We start from the raw sequence: 23,658 nt of genomic DNA on the forward strand, positions 1-23,658 counted from the left end.
TACCAATGTCGATCGATTTATTCTTCAGCCGTTTAGGACCATACACCAATAAAGGAAAGCTTAATCGATGTAAGAATGATTAAATGCACATTCTTACAACGATTAAGCTTAATAAGCCAACAACTTGTGTGGTCATACAAACGCATTAAAAGACTTTCCTTTATCGGTGTAAGGTCATAAAAGGCTTAACCGATAAACATGTGCACGTTCATGCAATGACTGAGTGCATGTTTAATACGTTTAGTAAGAACCATGAGCCATACAGTCTTCCGTACCCAATTCCCGTCCGTCTCCAGAGATACGGGCCTCTCCCGCCCCTTCTCCCTCCTCTCCCGAGCCCAAGAAATCAAACTCGCCCAGAGCGTCCTCCGAGTCGTCTTCATCGTCGTCATCCTCGTGGTCAAGATCTGTGGTCATTGGCTCTCCACCCATCTGCATGCATACAGACAACACATCAGTAAATCCATTTCTCAGTAGTGTGATAGTAGCTCTGTAATGTGACAAAAAGCTGTTTACTGTTTTTATTTCACATGCAGCTTTACAGCTGAGCCAATAATAAGACACGCTCTTCTTAAACTTCCTATCCCTTTCATTTGTAGTATTGGAAATTTTGATTTATTTAGGGAATTAGCTTGTTTGTACATGAACCAGTTAAAAGTCTCTGACAGTCCCTGAGCACCATTTTTACAGCACAAAATATATATACTAATGTTTATTTATTTCCTTTTTCATTTGGAATGCCTAATTCTCTATGTGCTCCAAGTCCTTGTGGTGGCGTAGTGACTCTCAATCCGGTTGGCGGAGGACGAATCTCAGCTGCCTCTGCGTCCGAGACCGTCAACCCACGCATCTTATCACGTGGCTTCTTGAGCATGTTACCGTGGAGGTATAGTGCATGTGGAGGCTTTACGACACCCACAGTGGCATCCACGCACAACTCATCACGCGCCCCACTGAGAGCAAATCACATTATAGTGATCACGGGGAGGTTACCCCATGTGGTTGCCAATTTGGTTGCTTAGGAGACCCAACTGGAGTCGCTCAGCATGCCCTGGCATTCAAACTAGCGAACTCCAAGGGTGGTAGCCAGAGTCTTTACCATGGAGCTTCCCAGGCCCCAATACTGATGTTTATTAAAGTTTTAGACTAAGGCCACATTCACACTAATCAGGCCTAGCTGCAGTTCCTTACTGCGAGAGAACAGAACATTGCCAATAAAAAAGGCATTGATAAATGCGAGATAAATATTGAACAAAATGTTTCTACTAAATTAATTTATCTCATCTAGCAAGATGGACTTTTTATTCATCACTGAAACCTGGCTCACGCTTAATGAGCTAGGTCCTCTTTCTGAAAATTCCCCTGTAAACTGTGACTATTTTAGCTGCCCCAGAACGTCGCGTCGCTGTTTTTAAGAATTTGTTTAGATGAAGGCTTTTAACCAGTTGATGTCTATGACAGTTTTGAGGTCTCATTGTGTAAAGTTGAACTTCCTAGTCCCTTGCTCTGTGCTCTCATTTACAGACCACCTAAATCAAATAAGGACTTCAAAGGAGTTTTCAGACTTTTTATCTTATTATGTACCTAGCTCTGATAATCTCCTGATCCTTGATGATTTTAATATACACACATGTTGTCAATCAAAGATTCTTGTTGGAGACTTCGTACAAATTAAAGACTCTGTTAATCTCACCCAATCAGTCTAAGGTCCTTCACACAAGCTTGGTCACACACTCTAAATGTAGATGCTCCACTAAAAATGAAGAAACCCAAACTTATAAAAACAGCCCTGTTTTAACAGTGACACCCGTGCCTTAAGGAAGGAATTTTGGCAGAAAGAAAATGGAAAAAGGATAAACTACAAGTATCATACCAACTCTTGCAAAATAGCCTGTCTAAATACCAGGAAGCTGTTTCTTCGCAAAGGTCAAAATACTTTTCTAATTGAATTAAACTTAAATTTGAATTAAAAAAATTCCCACAACCCTACGTTTCTGTTCTCCACTTTAAAATCTGTGCTAAGCTCTATCACAGTGACAGGCCCTGATCCAAGTTTTGTGAGAAGATTTGTAACTACTTTATAAATAAAATCACTGGTGTCAGATCACAAATTTCTTCTGTTTCAGGTCAAAATTCATATATCTCAACCACTTGTCCTCATCTTTTCAAATTCAGCCCATGTCTCATTCTGATCTGTTAGCTATTATATCTCAAATGAAACCAACCATCTGCTCTCTTGATGCAATTCCTACTAAATCCTTCAAATATGTACTGGACACTGTTTCCCCTTGTGCACTTTCAATCATCAATAGCTGCCTAGAAAACAGTGCTGTTCCATTATGCTTTAAACATGCCTTAGTTCAGCCAATGCTTAAAAAATCTAATCTTGACCCCACAGACCCCAAATATTACAGACCTTTCTCAAAATTGCCATTTCTATCAAAAGTATTGGAGAAGGTTGTATTATCTCAGCTTTCCCCTTACTTAGTTTGTATCTTAGACCCCTTTCAATTGGGCTTTACAGCAAAACACAGTACAGAGTCTGCCATCCTAAAAGTAGTGAGTTATCTTTTATTAGCCCTAGATTCTGGAAATTGTGCCACCCTTGTACTGTTGGACTTAAGCATTGCTTTTGACAACATTGATCACCATATCCTCCTAAATAGACCTAAATATGAGGTTGGCATCCATAATGCCACACTAGACAGTTTTTTTTGTCATATCTCACAATTAGGAGTTTTTCTGTGAAAATTGGAGAGTACACATCGACCACAGTTCCCATCACCTGTGGAGTGCCACAAGGCTCCATTCTGGGTCTGATCTTATTTTCTTTATACTTACTCCCACTTTTTTTAGTGGTTTCCTACCACTGTTATGCGGATGATACACAGCTCTAACTCGCATTAAAATCTGGCATCAATTCGATTGCTCCTCTTATAGACTTTTTAAGTGACATTAAAGGCTGGATGGATAAAAATTCCTCCAACTAAAATGAGAAAAAGACAGATGTAATCCTGTTTGGTCCTTCACATCTGTTAGATAGCTTTAGCAGTAGATTTGGCCCCCTACAAGCCAACATTCTTACTAAAGTCCAAAATTTGGTGGTAACATTTTATACGGAATTAAAATTTGACAAATAAATAATGTTTGCTTGCAACTTGTATAGAATGCTGCGGCTCACTTTTTGACTGAGACCAAAAAGAGAGAGCACATATCACCAGTTTTGGCCTCACTCCACTGGTTACCTGTGAAATACAGAATTGATTTTAAGATTTTACTGTTTGTTTTTAAAGCATTGCATGGACTCGCCCCCATATAAATTTAAGATCTCATCAGCCTTCGCTCCTCACAGATCCTCTTCTCAGCTGTTACTACCCATTCTTCAGTCACGATTAAAAAACAAAGTTTGCCCCATTCTGTCAGATTCTCACCTACAATAAACTAATTTAAATTGTCCCTTAAAACGGCGTTCCAGTGTGGATGAGAGTAATAAACATAGCGAAATTAATGTGTTTTCAAAACAATTTATTAGTGTGGACGTGGCTTAACACTTACAAAGAATCTAAACTTACCGCGAACTTGCCACAAATTTTCCACTCTCCAGATGTTCGCAGCTCTTCACCGGCAACCTTTGTCAACAATAGACAATTTGACGAAAGTTTGCCGTGAATGTTCATTTGCATTTTAAATTATCAGTGGCAAATTTGCTGGAACTTATTTCGAGTAAATACATTTTTTAAAGTTTTATGCCATCACCCTAATCAAGATTCATTCACTCAAAACCCTCAATGCTTTTTAGCCAGATATATACTTATATGATTAAATTATACATTTTATAATCAGTGTTAATTATTTTAAAGGCTATTTCAACTTAAATTAGAGGTAGACCGATATATTGGTTTTACTGATTAATCTGTGCCGATAGTTGCCAATAGTTTGTTTTATTCCTCTTTTTTCCTCAATCTTATATAAAAAAATATATCCCTTTTATCTTCACTTCAATGCATATTGTGGTATTTTGATTAGACAATCAAGTATCTAAATTAAAGCAAGGAAATGGAACAAAGAATTTGACTATATGTGCCAGATCAGCACTTACATCTTGTCTCGAACTTCATATCTTGTGAATAATAATAAACCTTGTTCCTCATCTGGTAAAGTATATATACACACAACCCTTCATCTGGTGAATATATAGGCTATAAAAAGCTTAATTGGTTATTACTTAACACAGAACATTGTAAGGGAGCCAAGTTCCCATCATTTCAAAATAAGAGTCTGCGGTGTGTTTTTGTTGAACAATTAACTAAATTTGGTAATTTATTTATTTTGGACTCTTGTAGCCCCCGTGTCTGTTGCCATCATAGTAAGGAAAGACCAAGAACATTTTTATAAATAATTCTATATATACATTTTAAAAACTAACGGCCGATTAATCAATTATTAGGTGGCCTTTTTCACCACCTTAGTTATAGGTATCGGCAAACGCCACTATAAGTCGACCTCTAACTTAAATAGCTTGAATGTAGTTATTTTTTTGTTAGTAACTTTTAGTGAGGCTAACTACAATACAATTTTCAATAGGGTAGCTTGACCGTAGTTTAACTACTTGAAATACTTTTAAATTATGTGTAACTTGTAGCTTGGCAAGCTGCAGTTTTAAAGTAACTTCCCCAACACAACACAACATATGATCATGTGGAGGAATTCATTCAGTAAGCAACAAAACAGGATCTGTGCATGAGGGCCTTATCTGTAAATAAACACCTGACCTTGCCCCTGGATTTCTTGTTTTTGCGATGTCCATCGATGCAGTCTGTAGTCATACCCTGGAAATCTTCCTCTTCATCACTGTCATCCTCATCATCTTCCTCACAGCCACGGAGGAAGGGAATTTGATCTAGCACAGAGCTGCCCATCCGTTCTTTAGAACTCTCGTTCCCAGCACGCCTACAAACATGTACAAAACAAAGGATAAGACATACATGAAACAATTACTCAAACTGAAACTCGCATTTGTATACTGGGCCTTATTTAGATGACTTTAATATCATGTCTGTGTTGATCTAACCGTTTGATCTGTTCTTCTATCTGGCGTATTAGTAGTGATTCTCCTCCACTGTGGGGTGGTTCTGGTTCTGCAGGCGGTTCAATGGGAGGAGGTCCATTAGCCTCTGGGCTGTTGCGACCCAGCAGGGAACGAACACGTTTGGAGCGCATGTCCAGGATGGTGTCAGAGTAACCCACCTCTTCCAGGTACCTGCTCATGTACACACACATGCACAGGGTCAGCATATTTTAATAAGTAAAGTTGAGTAGAGTTTGCAGGCAGGATTAAAGAATACAAAGCATGCTGACTTGCGCAATAATTGACGTCCTTCTTTCCAAGGCATCTGATTGGTTGGCTCAGAGTCTGAATCTGCAGGCCCATTGGGTACTGTGAGAAGCAAAGAATGGTGTCACTAAACCCAAAGAATACATCTAGCTAATACACAAGATACACACTTGTTCTTATAAACAGGGTTCTTACACCTTTTGACTAATTAATTTCCAAGCCTTTTCCAGTCATTCACAATTGATGGATAAGGATTATCTTACTATCTTACTATTATTTCATAAAGATTACACTCATAAAGAGTAATAGAATGCAACAGTGCCTACATTTTCAGCCATCTTGTTTCTGGAAATGTTTTTCCAATTAATTTTATCATTGGGATTTCATAAATTCCTTTAAAAATAAAAGAGAGTTGTAAGCCATGAACCAAACCAACCGGCTCTGAGGTGAATCTCACGATTACAAACTTTGATTTGATCCTGCTTCATGTTTTCCTGACCTTTCCTCTCGCCCTGGGTAGCTCGGCGAGTAAAGACGCTGACTACCACCCCTGGAGTCATGAGTTCGAATCCAGGGCGTGCTGAGTGACTCCAGCCAGGTCTCCTAAGCAACCAAATTGGCCCGGTTGCTAGGGATGGTAGAGTCACATGGGCTAACCTCCTCGAGGTCACTATAAGGTGGTTCGCGCTCTAGGTGGGGCACGTGGCGAGTTGTGCGTAGATGCCGTGGAAAATATAGTGAGGCCTCCACACACGCCATGTCTCCGCGGTAACGCGCTGAACAAGCCACGTGATAAGATTTGTGGATGGACGGTCTCAGATGTGGAGGCAACTGAGATTCGTCCTCCGCCACCCGCATTGGGAATTCCAAATTGGGAGAAAAAGAAAATGCCAGTCCAAGATGACACAAACCAAAAAGTTACTGCGTGCACCTTTGACGTCTTTCATGAGGGCATGAACTAATATCCTATGAAGCATGACGTAATTGAATTCAAAATAATTAAAGTTATTGATTATAAGTGTATAAGCAATATATTTTTATTTTAATCAGAAATATAAAAATATGTACACCGTTTTGTGTCAATTGTGTCATGGAAATGTGTGGTCGCTGCAGAGCTCTTTTGTACACTTTGTTGACTGCAGTTCTCCAACTGTGGTCATCTTCAGGATTCATGGGTAGTGTAGTTCTTAACCAAGAATTCCTCTAGAGCTGTTAAGCCATGACATCAATTTGTAGCCGAACCCAAAAGGCTAATGGATTCCCTCTGGAGTTTCCTATTGTTTTTTAAAATGGGTTTCTTCAATCTATGAGTAAAATAATGTCTGTGGTAAACATTACTTAAAGATACGTCAATGTTTTGTTCTACAACATAAATTGTACACAGTCATTCCTCAAATGTGAATTTTGAAACTACCGTGTTTTAAACAATTCTGACACGTTTCTTAAAAGGACTACAACTACAACAATCATGTGCGTGCCTGACGAAATAGAAATCTATTGTAGTACATATTTAGCAAACTTGTTGTATATGGATTACTTTTATGCTGCCTTTATATGATTTCTGAGCTTGGTCTGGTCACCATTCTTCTAAAACTCTTTGTTTGTGTTCAGCAGAAGAAGGAAAGTCATATACATCTGGGATGGCATGAGGGTGAGTAAATGATGAGAGAATTTTCATTTTTGGGTGAACTATCCCTTTAAGAATTTTCAAGTAATGTTTACCACAGACATCATTTTACTCATAAATCCAAATCTAACATTATAAAAACCAATAGTAAAATCCAGAGTTTTTTTTTTTAAACGAAAATTAAATAACGAGGACGGATGGATTCAGCCGAAGCATCTACTGTACCATCAATTTACAATCTTGGCGCCCATGGTAGGTCAGTCTTTATACATTTATAAGTTACTGTTAAAAATCTATTTGCCCATTAAAACATTTACGTGATTTCAGAACCAGACTGTGGCTCTCTATTTCTAGCCAATGAAATATTTTAAATCCAAGTATAACTAGTAGATGTTAGATTTACTACAGAAGTCTCTTTTTGATGACGTTAAAATATTTGTATTAATTTCCAGACTTATTTAGGTCTGGAAATCACAATGTTAAAATTCCCTGATTTATCCAGATTTTCCATTAAAACCCTGCAGAAAACAAGACATGACTAATATGGATCAGATTTTCATATATCTGATACAGTGTGAATGATGGCTTTTTAGCAGGTTATTACTTGGTTCAGCCTCTGTCTCTGGTTTCTTCTCTCCAGGACTCTGGTCAGTGCTGCTTTTAAGCTTCTGATGTTTGGTCCTGAGATAAAAATAAAATACAATGAGAAACACCAGAATATAAATGATAGCACTGCTTACAAATGTCTTAAGATCTAAGCATAGACTTAAACAAGCCAAGATAAAGATTTCAGCCAGGGCAACACTATTCAAGAATCCAGAGAGGAAATGTTGAAGCAACATACTGCAGATGAGCAAATGCTCATTTTCCAGATTAAAAACACATGTAACTGACATCTTAGCTATTGTGCTATCAGTCAAAAGTTGTTTCTTTGCCAAGTTGATTAGGGCTGCAACTAACGATTATTTTGATAATCGATTAATCTAACTATTATTAGAATGACCGTTCTATTATTCGGCAATCATAGCAACTATCTTTAAAATCACAAAAAAACTTGCTCTAATAAATAAAGCTGCATTTTGCCAATTTTCTTCACGATAAGAAATGCACAGTTACATACACTCACCTAAAGGATTATTAGGAACACCTGTTCAATTTCTCATTAATGCAATTATCTAATCAACCAATCACATGGCAGTTGCTTCAATGCATTTAGGGGTGTGGTCCTGGTCAAGACAATCTCCTGAACTCCAAACTGAATGTCAGAATGGGAAAGAAAGGTGATTTAAGCAATTTTGAGCGTGGCATGGTTGTTGGTGCCAGACGGGCCGGTCTGAGTATTTCACAATCTGCTCAGTTACTGGGATTTTCACGCACAACCATTTCTAGGGTTTACAAAGAATGGTGTGAAAAGGAAAAACATCCAGTATGCGGCAGTCCTGTGGGCTGAAAATGCCTTGTTGATGCTAGAGGTCAGAGGAGAATGGGCCGACTGATTCAAGCTGATGGAAGAGCAACTTTGCCTGAAATAACCACTGCTACAACCGAGGTATGCAGCAAAGCATTTGTGAAGCCACAACATGCACAACCTTGAGGCGGATGGGCTACAACAGCAGAAGACCCCACCGGGTACCACTCATCTCCACTACAAATAGGAAAAAGAGGCTACAATTTGCAAGAGCTCACCAAAATTGGACAGTTGAAGACTGGAAAAATGTTGCCTGGTCTGATGAGTCTCGATTTCTGTTGAGACATTCAGATGGTAGAGTCAGAATTTGGCGTAAACAGAATGAGAACATGGATCCATCATGCCTTGTTACCACTGTGCAGGCTGGTGGTGGTGGTGTAATGGTGTGGGGGATGTTTTCTTGGCACACTTTAGGCCCCTTAGTGCCAATTGGGCATTGTTTAAATGCCACGGCCTACATGAGCATTGTTTCTGACCATGTCCATCCCTTTATGGCCACCATGTACCCATCCTCTGATGGCTACTTCCAGCAGGATAATGTACCATGTCACAAAGCTCGAATCATTTCAAATTGGTTTCTTGAACATGACAATGAGTTCACTGTACTAAAATGGCCCCCACAGTCACTAGATCTCAACCCAATAGAGCATCTTTGGGATGTGGTGGAACGGGAGCTTCATGCCCTGGATGTGCATCCCACAAATCTCCATCAACTGCAAGATGCTATCCTATCAATATGGGCCAACATTTCTAAAGAATGCTTTCAGCACCTTGTTGAATCAATGCCACGTAGAATTAAGGCAGTTCTGAAGGCGAAAGGGGGTCAAACACAGTATTAGTATGGTGTTCCTAATAATCCTTTAGGTGAGTGTATATTATGATTCAATAAGTCGTGAGCAATCATGTTATAATCTAGCTTTCAATCTCTCCCCTGCTGCGGGACATTCGCAAAACTCATAGAAGAGGCGCTGACCACACAGAGAAATGCCAGTTTCAGAGTTTGTATTTATTTACATAAGCATAAAGATCGCTTCAAAGCTAACAGACGTGAACTAAAAGCCACAAAACTCAAACTCTATAAATATGTTTGTTTTTCCATTCAAGTTATATGGAACAAATGAAGAAAAAAGTGTTACCATAATCTGTCACATTATTTTGTGCTTCCCTCAAGAAAAGAAAAAGCTTGGCGTGTGCGTGCGTGCGTTCACCTCTCCTGTTTTAGTGCGTATTCCAGCATCTTGATTCGTCGAACCAGATCCTGCTTCATGTTTTCCTGACCTTTCCTCTCGCCCTGCAGAAATGCCACCTGAGCCTGAGACACACACAGAAAAAAGACAGAGAATAGATTTATCAAATATGGTACAGATTTAAAACAAAATGCATTTGAGAGCAAATTAAAGGTTTTATATCCTGAAGCTCAGTGACTGTACCACCACAGATGACATTCTGAGGACAAGAGTTAACTACAGGCCTCCACTTTCACAGTATTTATTTCAGACTGCTGCTGACCGATGTCTGACCAGAGTCATGAAAATCAAATATGTTGACGGCAGAGAAACTATAAAGAGGGTCAAACCACAACCCGCTCATTTCCCACTCAGTCGTGGATGTGAAGAGATAAATAAATAAAAATGGGCATCTAACGCCTCCTTGAGGCCACTGAACAACCCACATCAATGAGAAGTGCTACATTTCAAAGAGGTTTTTTTTCCATTAGCTTTGACTCAGTATCTCTGTTCTCTTTTCCTACAACCCTTACAAGACAAGTACAGTGATGGTATCAGGATAATACAATAGTATTTGAATATACAGTACATAATGTATCCAATGATTACCATATTAATTTACCAAGGTATTAACATGGCACACCGAGGCATTTAAAAGAATACCATGGTATTTAGATGGTCCACACTGCAAAAAGGAGTTCTTAATGAGTTTTTAATTAGTCGATTACTTGTTTTCCAGACAATTATATAAAAACCCTAAAACAACAGTGCTGTTAGACAAAATACACTTATTTTCAAGATTGATTCTCATGAGGACAAATTCAAAATATCTTTAAAGTAAAATTATCTTGTTTTTAGGGTTGTTGTTTTGTACTAAATAAAAAAAGAAATATAATCGATCATGATTTTTCCAGTGCATGTCAAAAAAACATGTTATTCCCATGCAACCATGTCCATGTGACTATGGTAACATGGTACTGCTGTGTGGGCAGAGTGTGTGAACAAGTTTGTCATCTACTAAACAAAAGTGCTACTTTACAACCTATAAACCCTGTCTTCGGGAAAAGACCTAAAATAATGCAAATGGAACGGTGTTGCCAGCACACAGGTTTGCAGAATCATATCCTCATTTTCACTTCTCCATGACACAGGTATTAGTCACACACCCACACACAAACAGTGTACCACATTAAAAAAAAAAAAAACATATTATAAACATTATTTATATTTTGAATGTGTATACTGAACAACTATTGTTCTTTTAAATATATTAAAAATTTATATTCAATATTAACATTAATATTTATTATGTATAGTTACACAATATCTATCTATCTATCTATCTATCTATCTATCTATCTATATATATATATATATATATATATATATATATATATATATATATATATATATATATATATATATTAGTTATATAATTTTACAATGTTTTTAGTAATACTACATATTAAAAATTAGTCATATAACTCAAGCCTGTTATCATGATTTCACTGTTAAAGAAATTGGTATTTATGTTTAGTTTATTAGTTGAAATCATTAACTTAAAAAGTACAGAATGCTTTCATAACATTTGATAACATAACACAGATAACATTTGTTTCCAAATCTCTAAGGCTGACTTGCAGGAGAAAGTAAAACATGACAAGTTGGCACAGGTCTTCATGGAGACCGGCTCCACTGTGGTTGTCATGGCGTAGGCAGGAAACCTGTTATGGCAGGTCTTTAGAGCACTTTGATGACATTTTCACAAAAGAAAGTAATTGTCTTTAAACCTTTGATGCTGGGATTCTCGTCAAACAAATGCTTTGAATATGACATTGTCGTCAATCAAGGAAATACACATTTTAGCAAATGAAACATTTAGAAACACCATTCCAATTCACCTATTAAAAAATAGTAACACACTTTGGGGCTAATAAACAGCACCGAAAAACCAAATTCTAATTTTTCACTTAAAGGGATAGTTCACACAAAAAAAAATTTATAATCTCACCCTCATGTCAGCACATATGTGGATGAATTTCTATCTTCTGCTGAACACAAACAAAGATTTTAAGAAAAATATCTCTGTTTACTATGCAAGTGAAAGGTGGCCACAACTTTGAAGGTCTAAAAAGCATATAAACACAGCATAAATCAATATATTCAGATGCGTTTTGATAAGTGTGTGTGAGAAACAGATCAATATTTAAGTCCTTTTTTTTTTACCATAAATCTCCACTTTCACTTTCACATTCTTCTTTTGTTTTGTTGATTCACATTCATTGTGCATATCGCCACCTACTGGGCATGGAGGAGAATTATAGTAAAAAAGGACTTAAATATTGATCTGTTTCTCAACCACACCTATCATATCCATTCTGAAGACATGGATTTAACCACTGGAGTCATATGGATGACTTTGATGCTGTCTTTATGTGATTTTTGGCATGTTCATTAAAAGGACCTACAGAGCTGAGACATTCTTAAAAAAATATTTGTTTGTGTTCAGCAGAAGAAGGTCATACAATTTTGGGTGAGTAAATGATGAGAGGATTTTTATTTTAAGGTGAACTATCCCTTTAAATATTAACAAAATATGTATTAAATTTGAATTTTAAAAGACATTATTTCAGGTAGGGGAAAATGTAGCTGTGAGACATCTGATTTTTAAAGAGGTTGCATGTATTAATTTAAACTAAACTGCAAAGAACATATCTGGCTGTTTACAAAAATACATAAAACGATAAAGTCAAAAGATTTAGTCAGTTCATATTATCAAATATTAAGTAAAAGATTTAAACAAAAAAAGAAATGATTCAGGCGGTCCGATGAAAACGGTGTACAGTAGCCTATACTGGAGTAACACACACTCAATCTTCATAATACACAGTGTTTTTCATTTACATTTATGCATTTGGCAGATGCTTTTATCCAAAGCGACTTACAGTGCACTTATTACGGGACAATCCCCCCGGAGCAACCTGGAGTTAAGTGCCTTGCTCAAGGACACAATGGTGGTGGCTTTGGGGATCAAACCAGTGACCTTTTGATTAACTGTTATGTGCTTTAGCCCATTACGCCACCACCACTCACATTAAATACAGTTGTATGTACGTAAGAGAGCAACACACAATGCCAAGGGGCCATTCACTCCAAACACATGCACTAGATGGACGTCTTTGACTGTTTTTTCAGGGGTGCTACATTTTGTTTTTAGACGCCATGTTAATTTAAAGAGACAATTAGCCTTTCAAACACATTTCAAGACATCGGTGTCCTGTTTTATTTTACACTGTGTCTGTTTTAGCCCAAGAATGCAATTGGTCTGAAACAATTATGGCCCATTAAGTCATCGTCAGCGCATTGCACACATCCAAAATTTGAATGCATTTTAGCATTGGAATGTGCATTTTTATCTGAAATTCTACAAATATTCACATTTTTATTTGACAGCCTTATAGGTGCTGTAAGCGTTTTTTTTTTTTCATGGAAATGTATGCAAATAAATTTCACTCCCTGAAAGATATTAATGAAATAAGTGACCGGAGATATCTCAACAGTCTCAGTGACAGCTCTAGACTCTATATACAGCAAACAAAAATGTGTCTGCGTTCTGCGGACAATGACGCTTTCTGCAAGTCAATCATTTTGTGCATTTTTATAGTATTGTCAAATTATTGAGGCATGATGCATTTTTGCTAATAACAGTTGAGGGTGCTATTTTGCTACTGCTGTTTTAAACAACAGTTCCTGCTCTCAATAAAGCTCATTTTGGTATCTTTGGAGTTTGGGGTTTTTGACAGAGGAGGCGTGGCTAATCCAACGGCTCATTCTCAAGGAAGTAGAACGGCTGAAATAACTTACTATATTATAATATTCTAAAGACAATATTTAATTATAATTAGTGAAAATGAACATTCAAATATTTGAATCCTTTAACAGATTCTTTGTTTCAATTGTTTACTCTACGCAGATAAAATGAGTATAAATCAAAATAAAATGAAAAGTAGTTCAATTGAAATAAATTGGTGATTCTGGTTGTCACAAATACAAACATAGGACTGACACATTTATCATCTCGTGACTTCCTATGGGTGAGAACAGGTCAAGGGCAAATAAAAGCGCTCTCTCTCTCTCTCTCTCTCAAACTCCTTTGAGACTCACTCCAACAAGTAGAGCAGCAGACTGTTTCTGGGACAAGTCTTTTTAAGGGTATTTACTCAGTGAACTTTTCCATTTTTAAATTTTACTGGTCCGTTTTCGTTCTTAATTCTAAAATCTATTAGTGAGATGCTTTTAAAAGCAGAACAGGATGACAAGCTATATGTCAATATTAACTTTTAAGGAGTTGACATGGTGAGGTTACCTGTTGTTTTATAATGTTTCTCTCTCACGTGAAGTATAACAACACACATAAAATCAATTTCATTTTCTTAATGTGGCAGAGCAGAATCCGAGCCTTAATTAGGGCAAAATATAACTTTAAAAATCTTTTTTGACCCCACAAGGCTAATTATAAAATAGAAAATTCCAGTCCTGGATGCTGATTGTTCAATCCAGCATTTCAGTTTGCTAAAATACACAATATAGTAACAGCTAAACACATGTTCACCTATAGCTACTGTGTACATTACTCTGCACTACCAATTTTATCTTTTGTTTACATATTAGGGAGCTTCTAGCAGAGGGATGGCACTGCATTAATCTCATGCGATCTCATGTCCACATGCGGGGACGTTGCATTTTGGCTTGGCTAAACGCATCACGTAATTTTATTTCATTTAAACAGTCAAACAGATTTCAGTTCGGGAGACTCGGTGCTGTCAGTTAGGGCTGAAACGGTTAGTCTAAGTTATCGACAACGTCGACAATAAAGAATAGTCCAAAAAAAATTAATTGTCGAATAGTCATTTGATCTCATTTAACGTAACATGAGATCGCATTAAACTGTAATGATGACGCGTGAGAGCAGCACTGCAGCTAGCGCCTGACTGAGGAGTGGAAGAATTACACAGATCACAGTCCAGATGAACTCTAAACGTTCCAAACAGCTTCATCTTATGTAGGTCGCAAAGTACACGGGAATTATACAGAAATAACAAATAAGTAAATACAGAAGCACACTCGTTGAGGAATAAGCGGATTATAACGCGATGGCTCGTGATTTATTGAATCATAATATATATCACTGTGCATTTATTATTGTGAAGACAATTGGCAATATGCAGCTTTATTAATAAGAGAGAGTTTGTTATTTTGTGAGTTAAAGATGGATTGAAGTGAACAGAAAGGTGAGAGAGGCATCTTCGCCCCATTATACACAGCAACAAAATACGTTTATGATTTGTTTTGGCTTGTTTTCAAATAAAATATCTCAAACTAATATAAAACAACGTACATTTTCTTTATACGGAGTTAAAATTTCAAACTGTCCTGAAACCAGTGCAGACACTGCATTTTAGTGAGTGCAGTCATTCACTAAATAGGGAGCATCCTATAGCTCTCTATGCAGCTAAGTGCATTCAAGCCAAACCACCTATCAAAAGTTCAGTTTCAGGCTGCAGATGATGTTTGGACCACTCAAAATGTTTGGCAGATGCGGAACAATGGTATTCAGTAAATAGATTAGATTTCTTTTATTTTTTTTATATTATTTTACCATGGTTGTCTATGATTGGATGATGCTGGCCATTACATTGATTTAGAATCTTCAAAAGCTAACTTCTGATGTAATGTCTGTAATATCTCAAAAACATGAATAACCAACACTCCTGGAAACATAAACAATTTGATAAAAATAAATTAAATTGGACTTTCTATAGCTTGGCATTATTTAGGCGAACTTAGTCCTGCAGTCCACATATGTGATCATCAATATTTAGGAAAACTATTTGGTCTAAATAAAAAAATAATAATTATGCTGTTTGTCAATTTTTTTCTTATTTTATTGCGATTAATCACGTAATTATTTGTAGTTAATCGCGATTAATCACAGATTTTAAAAGTGCTGAAATTTGACACTATATTTAATACTTGTCAAAATGCATTTATTTCCATTTTAGGAAAGAAAGCAAAACAATATATAATATAATGCTTTATTAACATTTTCCAAACAAAGCCTTTCACAATATCCTCTGCAGCTCTATCCCGGTCAACTAGCAAGTTACAACAGTACCGCCCATAGAATGTCTATGGGATCACCGCGTTATGCTAATTAATGCTAAGCTTGTAGGGTCAACATTGTTAGAAGGGCTCCAGTGTGGGGGTGTTTGTGGCGTGTGCGTCAGTGTAATGACTCCGGGCGGACACATTTCAAAGTTTCCGCCCATCACACCAGTGTTTATGCTGTATTAACGGTATTTGCATTCATTTGCAATTAAGTAAAATGAACGCATTAAGATGTTTAAATTAATCACATGCGTTAACGCTTTAATTCTGACAGCTAATTATTTTATTTTGCATGTTCACTAGGTGTTTCTAGTTACAAATCAAAAAGGGGAATGGAAAATAAACACAGCAGTCACGCTCAGGTCCCAGGAGGTTAAAATGTATAGTCCATTCAAAAATATAAAATGTGTCCTATTTTACTCGTTTTAACAGTTAACACACAAAAATTATTTTTAGTGGCTGACAGCACACTTAAAATACAACATCTCATTTTGTGTTCCACAGAAGAAAGTCATACAGGTCTGGGATGACGTGAGGGTGAATTATTGGTTCCAATTTTCATTTTTATTTGTTTTAAAAATATTTTTTTTATGTGTTCTTAAATTTTTTATTATGCAGTAACCAAGCAATAAGGAACTTGAGGCCATGCTATATTATAAATATTTATAGATACGGCTGAAATGATTGCATGCACTTCACGGTGCATTGTGCCTAACAACATCCTTAAGTCAGGACTTATGTCACGATCCCTTACTATTGCTTAATTATAAAATTTTGTGTAGCTCATTAAACCACAATAGAAGCTCAACATAAATATCAGGCACTCCCATCATGTCCCTCTGTAAACCAGCTGCACTTCAGTAAATGTCATACCGGAGTAATTCTGTCCTGCCTGTCACAAGAGAAACACAATTGCACAGGTGTTCCACATAAAAACTGAGTAGGCGAGCTACTGTCATTACAACTGTCCCTTACCATCCTATTTATAGGCCAAGTAAAATATGTGTGTGTGTGTGTGTGTGTGTGTGTGTGTGTGTGTGTGTGTGTGTGTGTGCGCCACAAGGAAAACATAGCAGTTGGTCCCTAAAGCACATTTCCACAGGCATGTCCAGAAGAGGCCTGGCATAAGAACAGACACAAGTCGTTCATGAGAGCCGCAGGCAACTCCTTATGTAATACACAGGCGCTGTTTGAATGGGGTCACTTAATTGCAAAGCTTTTCCTAGGCCAAGATCTGCTGCTAACTGGCAGATCGCTACTGCTTCAGAATACATTGATTAAACCACAGGAATCGGATTACTGGATTACTTTCATGGTGCCTGTATGTGCTTTTTGGAACTTTAAAGTTTTGGTCACCGTTCACTTGCATTTATGGGCCTACAGAGCTGATATATTCTTCTTTGTGTTCAGCAGAAGCGGGACAGTCATACACATCTGGGATGTCATTATTCTAAATGATGAGAGAACTTTCATTTTTGGGTGAACTATCCCTTTAAATGTACGAATTTCACTGCATTAGATAACAAAATAATCAAACCAAGTGGCATCTGCAAGCAAATTATGTTTTTCTCAGTACTAACTTTTTCTGAGCCATTTTTGTGGATACATTTAACCAACTGGTCATAAGGTCATTTTTAGTGTCCAAACAGACACTAAAGGTGTAGTTCAGCACATTAACGTTCCACGTTTGACTACCAGTGCCAATACTCATTTTAATTTTGAGCATTATATATATAAATATATATATATATTATTTATCCTTTAATAAAAATAAATGTATTTTTATAAAATGTTTAAAAGGTGTGCTTGTGATAACCTTTTCTTTTATTTTAAGAAATGCCACTTAGTTTTATATTTTGTATCTAAAATAAATATATTTGTAATTGTCACTCAAGTGTCAACATTTTGGGGCCACTGTACATTTACTAGCATCTATTGCATTGCAAAGCACCAGCACTAGGCTAAATGATGAAATTGCTATGACATCCGCTATTGTGATAATATTAAAGAGAGCCTTGGGGATCAAAATATGATATAAACACAGATTGCTCACTGAGGGACTGAAAAAAAGCACTTGCTTTAATACTCCAGCGGGACGTCATTGCATTACGTCATGTCTTTTGACAGAATTGCTTACCATTTAGAACTCAAATACAGTAGTGGTCAACGGGTCACGTGACGCCAAAGTCAATTAATAGAACGGTCATTTGAAATTCAAACTTCCAATTAACGTCGTCCACACTTCTAGAATCATGTTACTATGGTTCTATTGCCCTGTATTTAATGTTAGGGATTATAAGAACGATGCAATAATGCACTTTTTTAAAGACAATGATAAAAAAAATCGAGTCTAATGAAGGGCATCGGGTCGAGTATAGTGATAACAATTCTTATACTCGACCATGCAATAAATCTACAGACAGTAGAGTCGGACCCCCACTTATTAACCCCCATTTCGATCACTAAAGTAGTAAGTATGGGCATCCAACAAAAGGACACATTACTTCTCACTGTTACTATTTCACTAAACAACATTTATTGATTAATACAGCAGCCCAATGTAATCCCAAAGATTAATAATAACAACAGGCAATAGTGCACTCTTCCTTAAGGAATTCGTCTAAAAGAGACCAACACAACAAGAAGAGAGATTAAAGGAACCCCTGTTTACCCTCAGCTCGTCTCGTTCTGCTTCCCAGCGATATTTCTCGGCCTGGAAGCGACTCCATTCATACTGGATAAAGTGTAAGATCCCGGGCAGCGAGAGGCCCGCTTCCCCGTCCTGTGGATCCCGCGGCAGGGAGTATCCAGACATCGCCCCGACTGCTGCTGCGGTGGGAGCGGGACCGAGCACAGCCTTCGGGCCGTTCGGATTGCGCCCCGATCCGCTTCCTGCAGGGCTTTGATTCGTTCCGCCCGCCACCCCGCCGGATCTTTCCCCCTCCATCAGAGCGTTCGAGCTGTCGCCGGAGCCAGGAGGTGGAAAAACAGCGAGAATTTCAAGAATAAGCCACCCCGTTACTTGCAGTCTCCACCGAAACCCTCTCCCGTTTTCCTTCTATACAGATAGGCGAGTACTCACACAGAAGGTTGCCAAATAGTGATCCACTGAATGGCTGCAAATGCTACTGGCTTGCAACTGTTCACTATGGGACTCAAAGTTGTCATCCTGAAGGGGGCGCGTCGCGGCTCAGCAAGCCGAATCGCTGCACTCGAATCTAGGGCAAGTTTTTGTCCTATTGGAGATATTTGTACACAAAAAGTATAATCTTTTAAATTGAGTCATTTCACAGATTTATTTTGGTCGTAAAGATTGAAATTCGCCTCGGAAATATCTCATATATATAGCTTGATCTAATAATCACAACCAACTGTGATTGGTCCATCTTGAACAGCGGTGAGAAAAGTCACACATTGCACTTGAGCGTTCCTGTGAAAGCGTGACCTGATTGGTCTGTGAAACTTTTAAAGGTAGATTTAAAGATAGAGTTAGGCTTTTACTGACCAATCAGATAGCGTTTTTCTGACTCCTATGAAAATATTGTCCAATCAGGAATCGCTTTCTTCATGAATATTAATGAAGCGTCCACCGTCATCCTACGTTTCGGAAATTCTCCTTCTTCAGCGCTCTGGGGGGGAAATTAATCTAAATTACGACACTTAGAGGTAAATTATGACAAAACAGAAAAAGTTACTTAGACCTATTATGTCAACCAATTATTAGAGACAGCGTACTGACCGCTAAACCACGCCTATTTTATAACCCTGATTAACGCTCATTGCCATCCTAACCATTTGCTCATGTACTATAGGATTGTTCGATGTGACCCAGTAGCGCGAGCTTCCTGCTATATTGTGCTCTGTTCTCCAGCTTCCTGTACTCGTTTCCGAAGCAGCATGAGGGAAATGGCAAGAATAGTAGCAGCAAACAATCTGCTGATGAGGAGCATACAGAATCAACCTTAAAATGTTAGTTTTCAGATTGGTGAACCATATAGTTTTGCATGATGACGATGCATAAAATCCCGATTCAGTGTGTATATTAATACTTTAATACAAAGCAAGTATTATTAACACTGGTGTCAGAGGTGTCGTTTTGGGGGTTTAAATTTGCATTCTATTTTTGGAGGCACTCACTTGACGTGCTCAAATATATGAATGAATGTTATCAAGAGCACATCTCTAATAGGGACAGAGGTATTAAACATTTCCATAAGTGTTAAGGTCATCTTTGTTGGATTGACTTAAGAGGTAGTGATTGTTTGGAGTTATTGGCCTTTAGAAGCACAAACTCTCAAAACAGCCTTTTCTGAAATTTTGGACATTGATGACCTCCAGTTTGTTTAAGATTGTTAACATATTCTTTGTTTCTTTTTTTTCTTTCTCTCTGAATGTTTCAGCATTGACTGTATTGAATTGGACAAGGAAATCAGGTCGAAAATTGAATCTGCCCATCAATATTTTTCCTGGATAGAATCAGCTGACACAGGAAGATACCATCAGTAACTAATCTGAAATGAATGTTCACTTCCCCTTCACTCTCCACCTTGAGTTATTCCTGGGCTGATTAGAATGTTATTATTCAAGATTGCAGACATTGGGACATGGAATGATGGTCAATGATGGATTCCATCGCTCAGATTCTGTGTCATAATAGCGCTTACCCATAAGAGCCACAATGCGTATCAGTTTTTGCCAGGCTCTGTTATCTGGAGCAATCATTTTGAACTTGCTCATCCTATATTATGTGTCCCGGGCCCAGCAGCAGATGATAGAGAAGCGTCGAGAACAAGGAAATGGCTTAAAGAAAGCCTCTCTGCCTGTTTCAGGACTTGGAGCTATGGGTAGTCTGTTAGGTAGAAATATGGTTGGCAGCATTAAAGTTGGTGCCCTTGGGGTCAACTTACGTGGACCCCGGGTGACAATCCTTGTTCGCGAGTTTGAAGACTTTGAGAACTATGTTGTCAATGTGGCAAAATCCTTTTTGCGCCAGAGACCAGAGGTGCCCTTCCTTGCAGTGTCCGATACTCCACCGTACCCTCCTCTGGATCTTCCAGAGGGAGCTCGTCTCCTGGTGTTGTCCCCGAGCCCTGACCAGCCTCCACAAACTCACCGGCCTGAGTTCAACGTGCAGACAGAGTTTGCTTTGTTGGTTCCAGATGGTATGGAGCTGGACCATGGCCGACAAGTGGAGCGGCTTATCTTGGAGTTAGAAGGGGAGGGTGGCGGGCCAGTTCGGCTTGTTGCTGCCCCTGTGCTGGCCCGCTCAGCAGTGCAGTGCCTGCACCTGCGAGTTAATCTTCGGGAATGGATGGCCACATACACCCCTGCAGCCTCGGGGAGCAGTGGTAGTGTCTGCACAGCCCTGCAGGGTGATGCTGTAGTTCTTATCCGTACCGAGGACCTCTTCAATCTCTCGGTTCCATTAGGGCGCCCCATGATGTCTTCCTTGTTTGTACAGACATCACTGCGTGGCTGGAAGGTCAAGCTGCTTGAAGGACCTTCGTTCTCAGCTAGTCATCGCCCGCTGTTTAGCTCGGCACATAACCAGTGGAAGGCAGACAGTCGTTTAAAAGTTGCCACCAATCACCTAATGCGCAGTTTTGGCATAAAGCGCATTGTGCTGCCTGATGGCCGAGATCAGTGGTTTGGATGCAGCAAGGAGACGCCACGATGCTTTGGAACAGTGCATGATGACACTCCTGAATACCTTTATCTAGAGCGCTGGACTCCACCTTGTTGCTTGCGTGCCCTTCGAGAGACCGCTAAATATGTTATCAACATCTTGGAGAGCTCTGGTGTGCGTTACTGGCTGGAAGGGGGTTCTTTGCTGGGAGCCGCCCGACATCAAGACATAATTCCCTGGGATTATGATGTGGATTTGGGCATCTACCTGGAAGATATTCCGAATTGCGACTACCTTAAAAACCTGGACTCTGGATCGCTTGTTGACGCTAATGGCTACTTATGGGAGCGAGCAGTAGAGGGCGATTTCTACCGAGTTCAGTACAGTGAAGCTAACCATCTGCATGTGGATTTGTGGCCCTTCTATCCCCGAAATAGAGTCATGACCAGGGACACTTGGACCGAGCACAAGCAAGACGTGGAATTCCCAGAGCACTTCTTGCAACCTCTGGTGCCAATGCCATTCGCCGGCATCACTGCTTATGGTCCTAACAACTACCGTGCCTTCTTGGAACTCAAGTTTGGGGAAGGGGTTATTGAAAACCCTCAGTATCCCAACCCTGCCAAGAAAAGGCTGGACAGAAGTCACACATTAGGATCGTAGCAAGCAGTAACGTTGATGGTGTGCCACTATCGCACTTTGTTGAATTTCTTACTTCTGAATTCTTTTAAACTTTGTAGAAAATCACTACAAGATAGAATGTCTCAGACCATATCTGAACACCCGAATGTCAGTATTTCTTGCCAATTGTATATATTTGTGTGTGTTTGGTTTGGGTAATCATGACTAAATATACAGCATGTGAACAGTCCATGTAATGTTTGACATTGCAATGTCTGAGGAGTGGCACAATGACTTCAAAGATCAAATACACCTACTGTGTATTAACATCCACGTTTTCTATATACATTTTATTGAAAAGAATTTTAGCATTTATTCATCATTGCATCACTTCAAAATAAATGCTTGCATTTAGAAATCTGCAGTTGACGGTAGAACTCAAAGTACATTTATTCAGAGGACAAGTTGTGGATTCATGATCGTATGTGCTCATGTGACTCATTTAATAAACAAACCTTGACAAACTCATTGAAACATGAACTTTAAAAGGACTCAACTGCTTTTCAGCTCCACTGGCATGATGGTCGTTATTTTACCACCATGACTTTGTAGAGAATTGGCTTTTTTATTTTATTTTATTCATGTGTCGAGACATTGGTGGATTCTGATATCAAGTAAGGTCACTCTGACTTTCATGTTTTGTTTTTTAGATAAAATAGTAATATGGTTCTGACTGGATGGAAACTGTTACACATGCTATTAAAAAGAAGCTACTGTTAAGGCACGCATTCACTTTACTGATTGATATGTGCACAAGTAATTTTGTGAGTTATTTTGACTGAATACTTTGTCCAAACATTGGCTAGTAAATAGTCTTTTCTACAGTTCTTTTTTTATTTAAATGTAAAGTATGTTCCACCATGATAACCTCATACATTCAGTGTTTTAAGTGACCCATAATAAGTATTTGTTTACATTGAAGTGTTTTGTTTCAATGGAAATGTTGATAAAGCTGTTTTTGTTGTTTATTGTTGGGTTAAGTTACACATATATTATTACGTGTGTTTAATGTAATACAAGTGCATACATTATAAATTAAGCATCTGATTCGGTTCTTGAAAAAACTAACCACGTGACACAAACCAAATATCTTCTTCTTTACCACTTGCTATGGTGTTTCTTAACATGTGTCAGTCTCAATTGTCTGTAAATAAACAACCACACAGAATGAGTTGTATTTCGATTGTTCATTTTAGAAAAATGCCTATGTTGCAGACAAGCACTGATTGTAAATTCCAAATATTGAATAGACCACAAGGTGGTGCAATAAGCTTTGGAGCCCTCAGATGTGATGACCCTTCAAACATGCTGATTTCTTTAATGTTGTTTGTTTTGTATAATATTGTTACCAATCAAATCTTAAAAGCCTCACATTAAAATGTATAACGTTTTAAAAATTACGTTTGTATTTACAAATATACATAACAGCCTTTTCAGTGCATTAGGAATGCGTTCAATAATTGTATACACACACACACACACACACACACACACACGTATCATTCTGACTGAATAAAACCTAAAAAG

The 23,658-nt window shown here is 38.2% G+C and overlaps 2 protein-coding genes across 3 annotated transcripts in view; one reads left to right on the plus strand and one right to left on the minus strand.

Moving 5' to 3' along the window:
• The window catches only part of LOC127629975 (striatin-4-like), a 35,484-nt gene extending 16,583 nt beyond the window's left edge, over nucleotides 1-18,901 (minus strand). Inside the window, exons 1-7 of the mRNA XM_052107320.1 lie at nucleotides 18,496-18,901; nucleotides 9,639-9,742; nucleotides 7,567-7,643; nucleotides 5,359-5,437; nucleotides 5,072-5,260; nucleotides 4,773-4,950; nucleotides 276-432 (exon numbers count right to left, since the gene is read on the minus strand). Of these exons, the coding sequence (XP_051963280.1) occupies nucleotides 276-432; nucleotides 4,773-4,950; nucleotides 5,072-5,260; nucleotides 5,359-5,437; nucleotides 7,567-7,643; nucleotides 9,639-9,742; nucleotides 18,496-18,771 (1,060 nt within the window). The 5' untranslated portion in view covers nucleotides 18,772-18,901. The remainder of the gene's footprint in view (nucleotides 1-275; nucleotides 433-4,772; nucleotides 4,951-5,071; nucleotides 5,261-5,358; nucleotides 5,438-7,566; nucleotides 7,644-9,638; nucleotides 9,743-18,495) is intronic.
• Nucleotides 18,902-19,457: 556 nt separating this feature from the next.
• On the plus strand, nucleotides 19,458-23,287 carry LOC127630131 (ribitol 5-phosphate transferase FKRP-like). Of its 2 annotated transcripts, none has more exons than XM_052107579.1 (2): nucleotides 19,458-19,490; nucleotides 20,225-23,287. In XM_052107579.1, the coding sequence occupies exon 2, from the start codon at nucleotides 20,503-20,505 to the stop codon at nucleotides 22,111-22,113; it is 1,611 nt and encodes a 536-aa protein (XP_051963539.1). In that variant the 5' UTR covers nucleotides 19,458-19,490; nucleotides 20,225-20,502; the 3' UTR covers nucleotides 22,114-23,287. The 2 variants fall into 2 exon arrangements, with proteins under 2 accessions (XP_051963539.1, XP_051963538.1); XM_052107578.1 differs by lacking the exon at nucleotides 19,458-19,490 and adding an exon at nucleotides 19,648-19,793.
• Nucleotides 23,288-23,658: the final 371 nt, after the last annotated feature.

Source organism: Xyrauchen texanus, chromosome 36 (assembly GCF_025860055.1).
Source record: "Xyrauchen texanus isolate HMW12.3.18 chromosome 36, RBS_HiC_50CHRs, whole genome shotgun sequence".
NCBI lineage: Eukaryota > Metazoa > Chordata > Actinopteri > Cypriniformes > Catostomidae > Xyrauchen > Xyrauchen texanus.

Bases quoted from the DNA above. Each gene is read 5' to 3' on its own strand.
- LOC127630131 (XM_052107579.1), top strand. From the start codon at position 20,503: ATGCGTATCAGTTTTTGCCAGGCTCTGTTATCTGGAGCAATCATTTTG.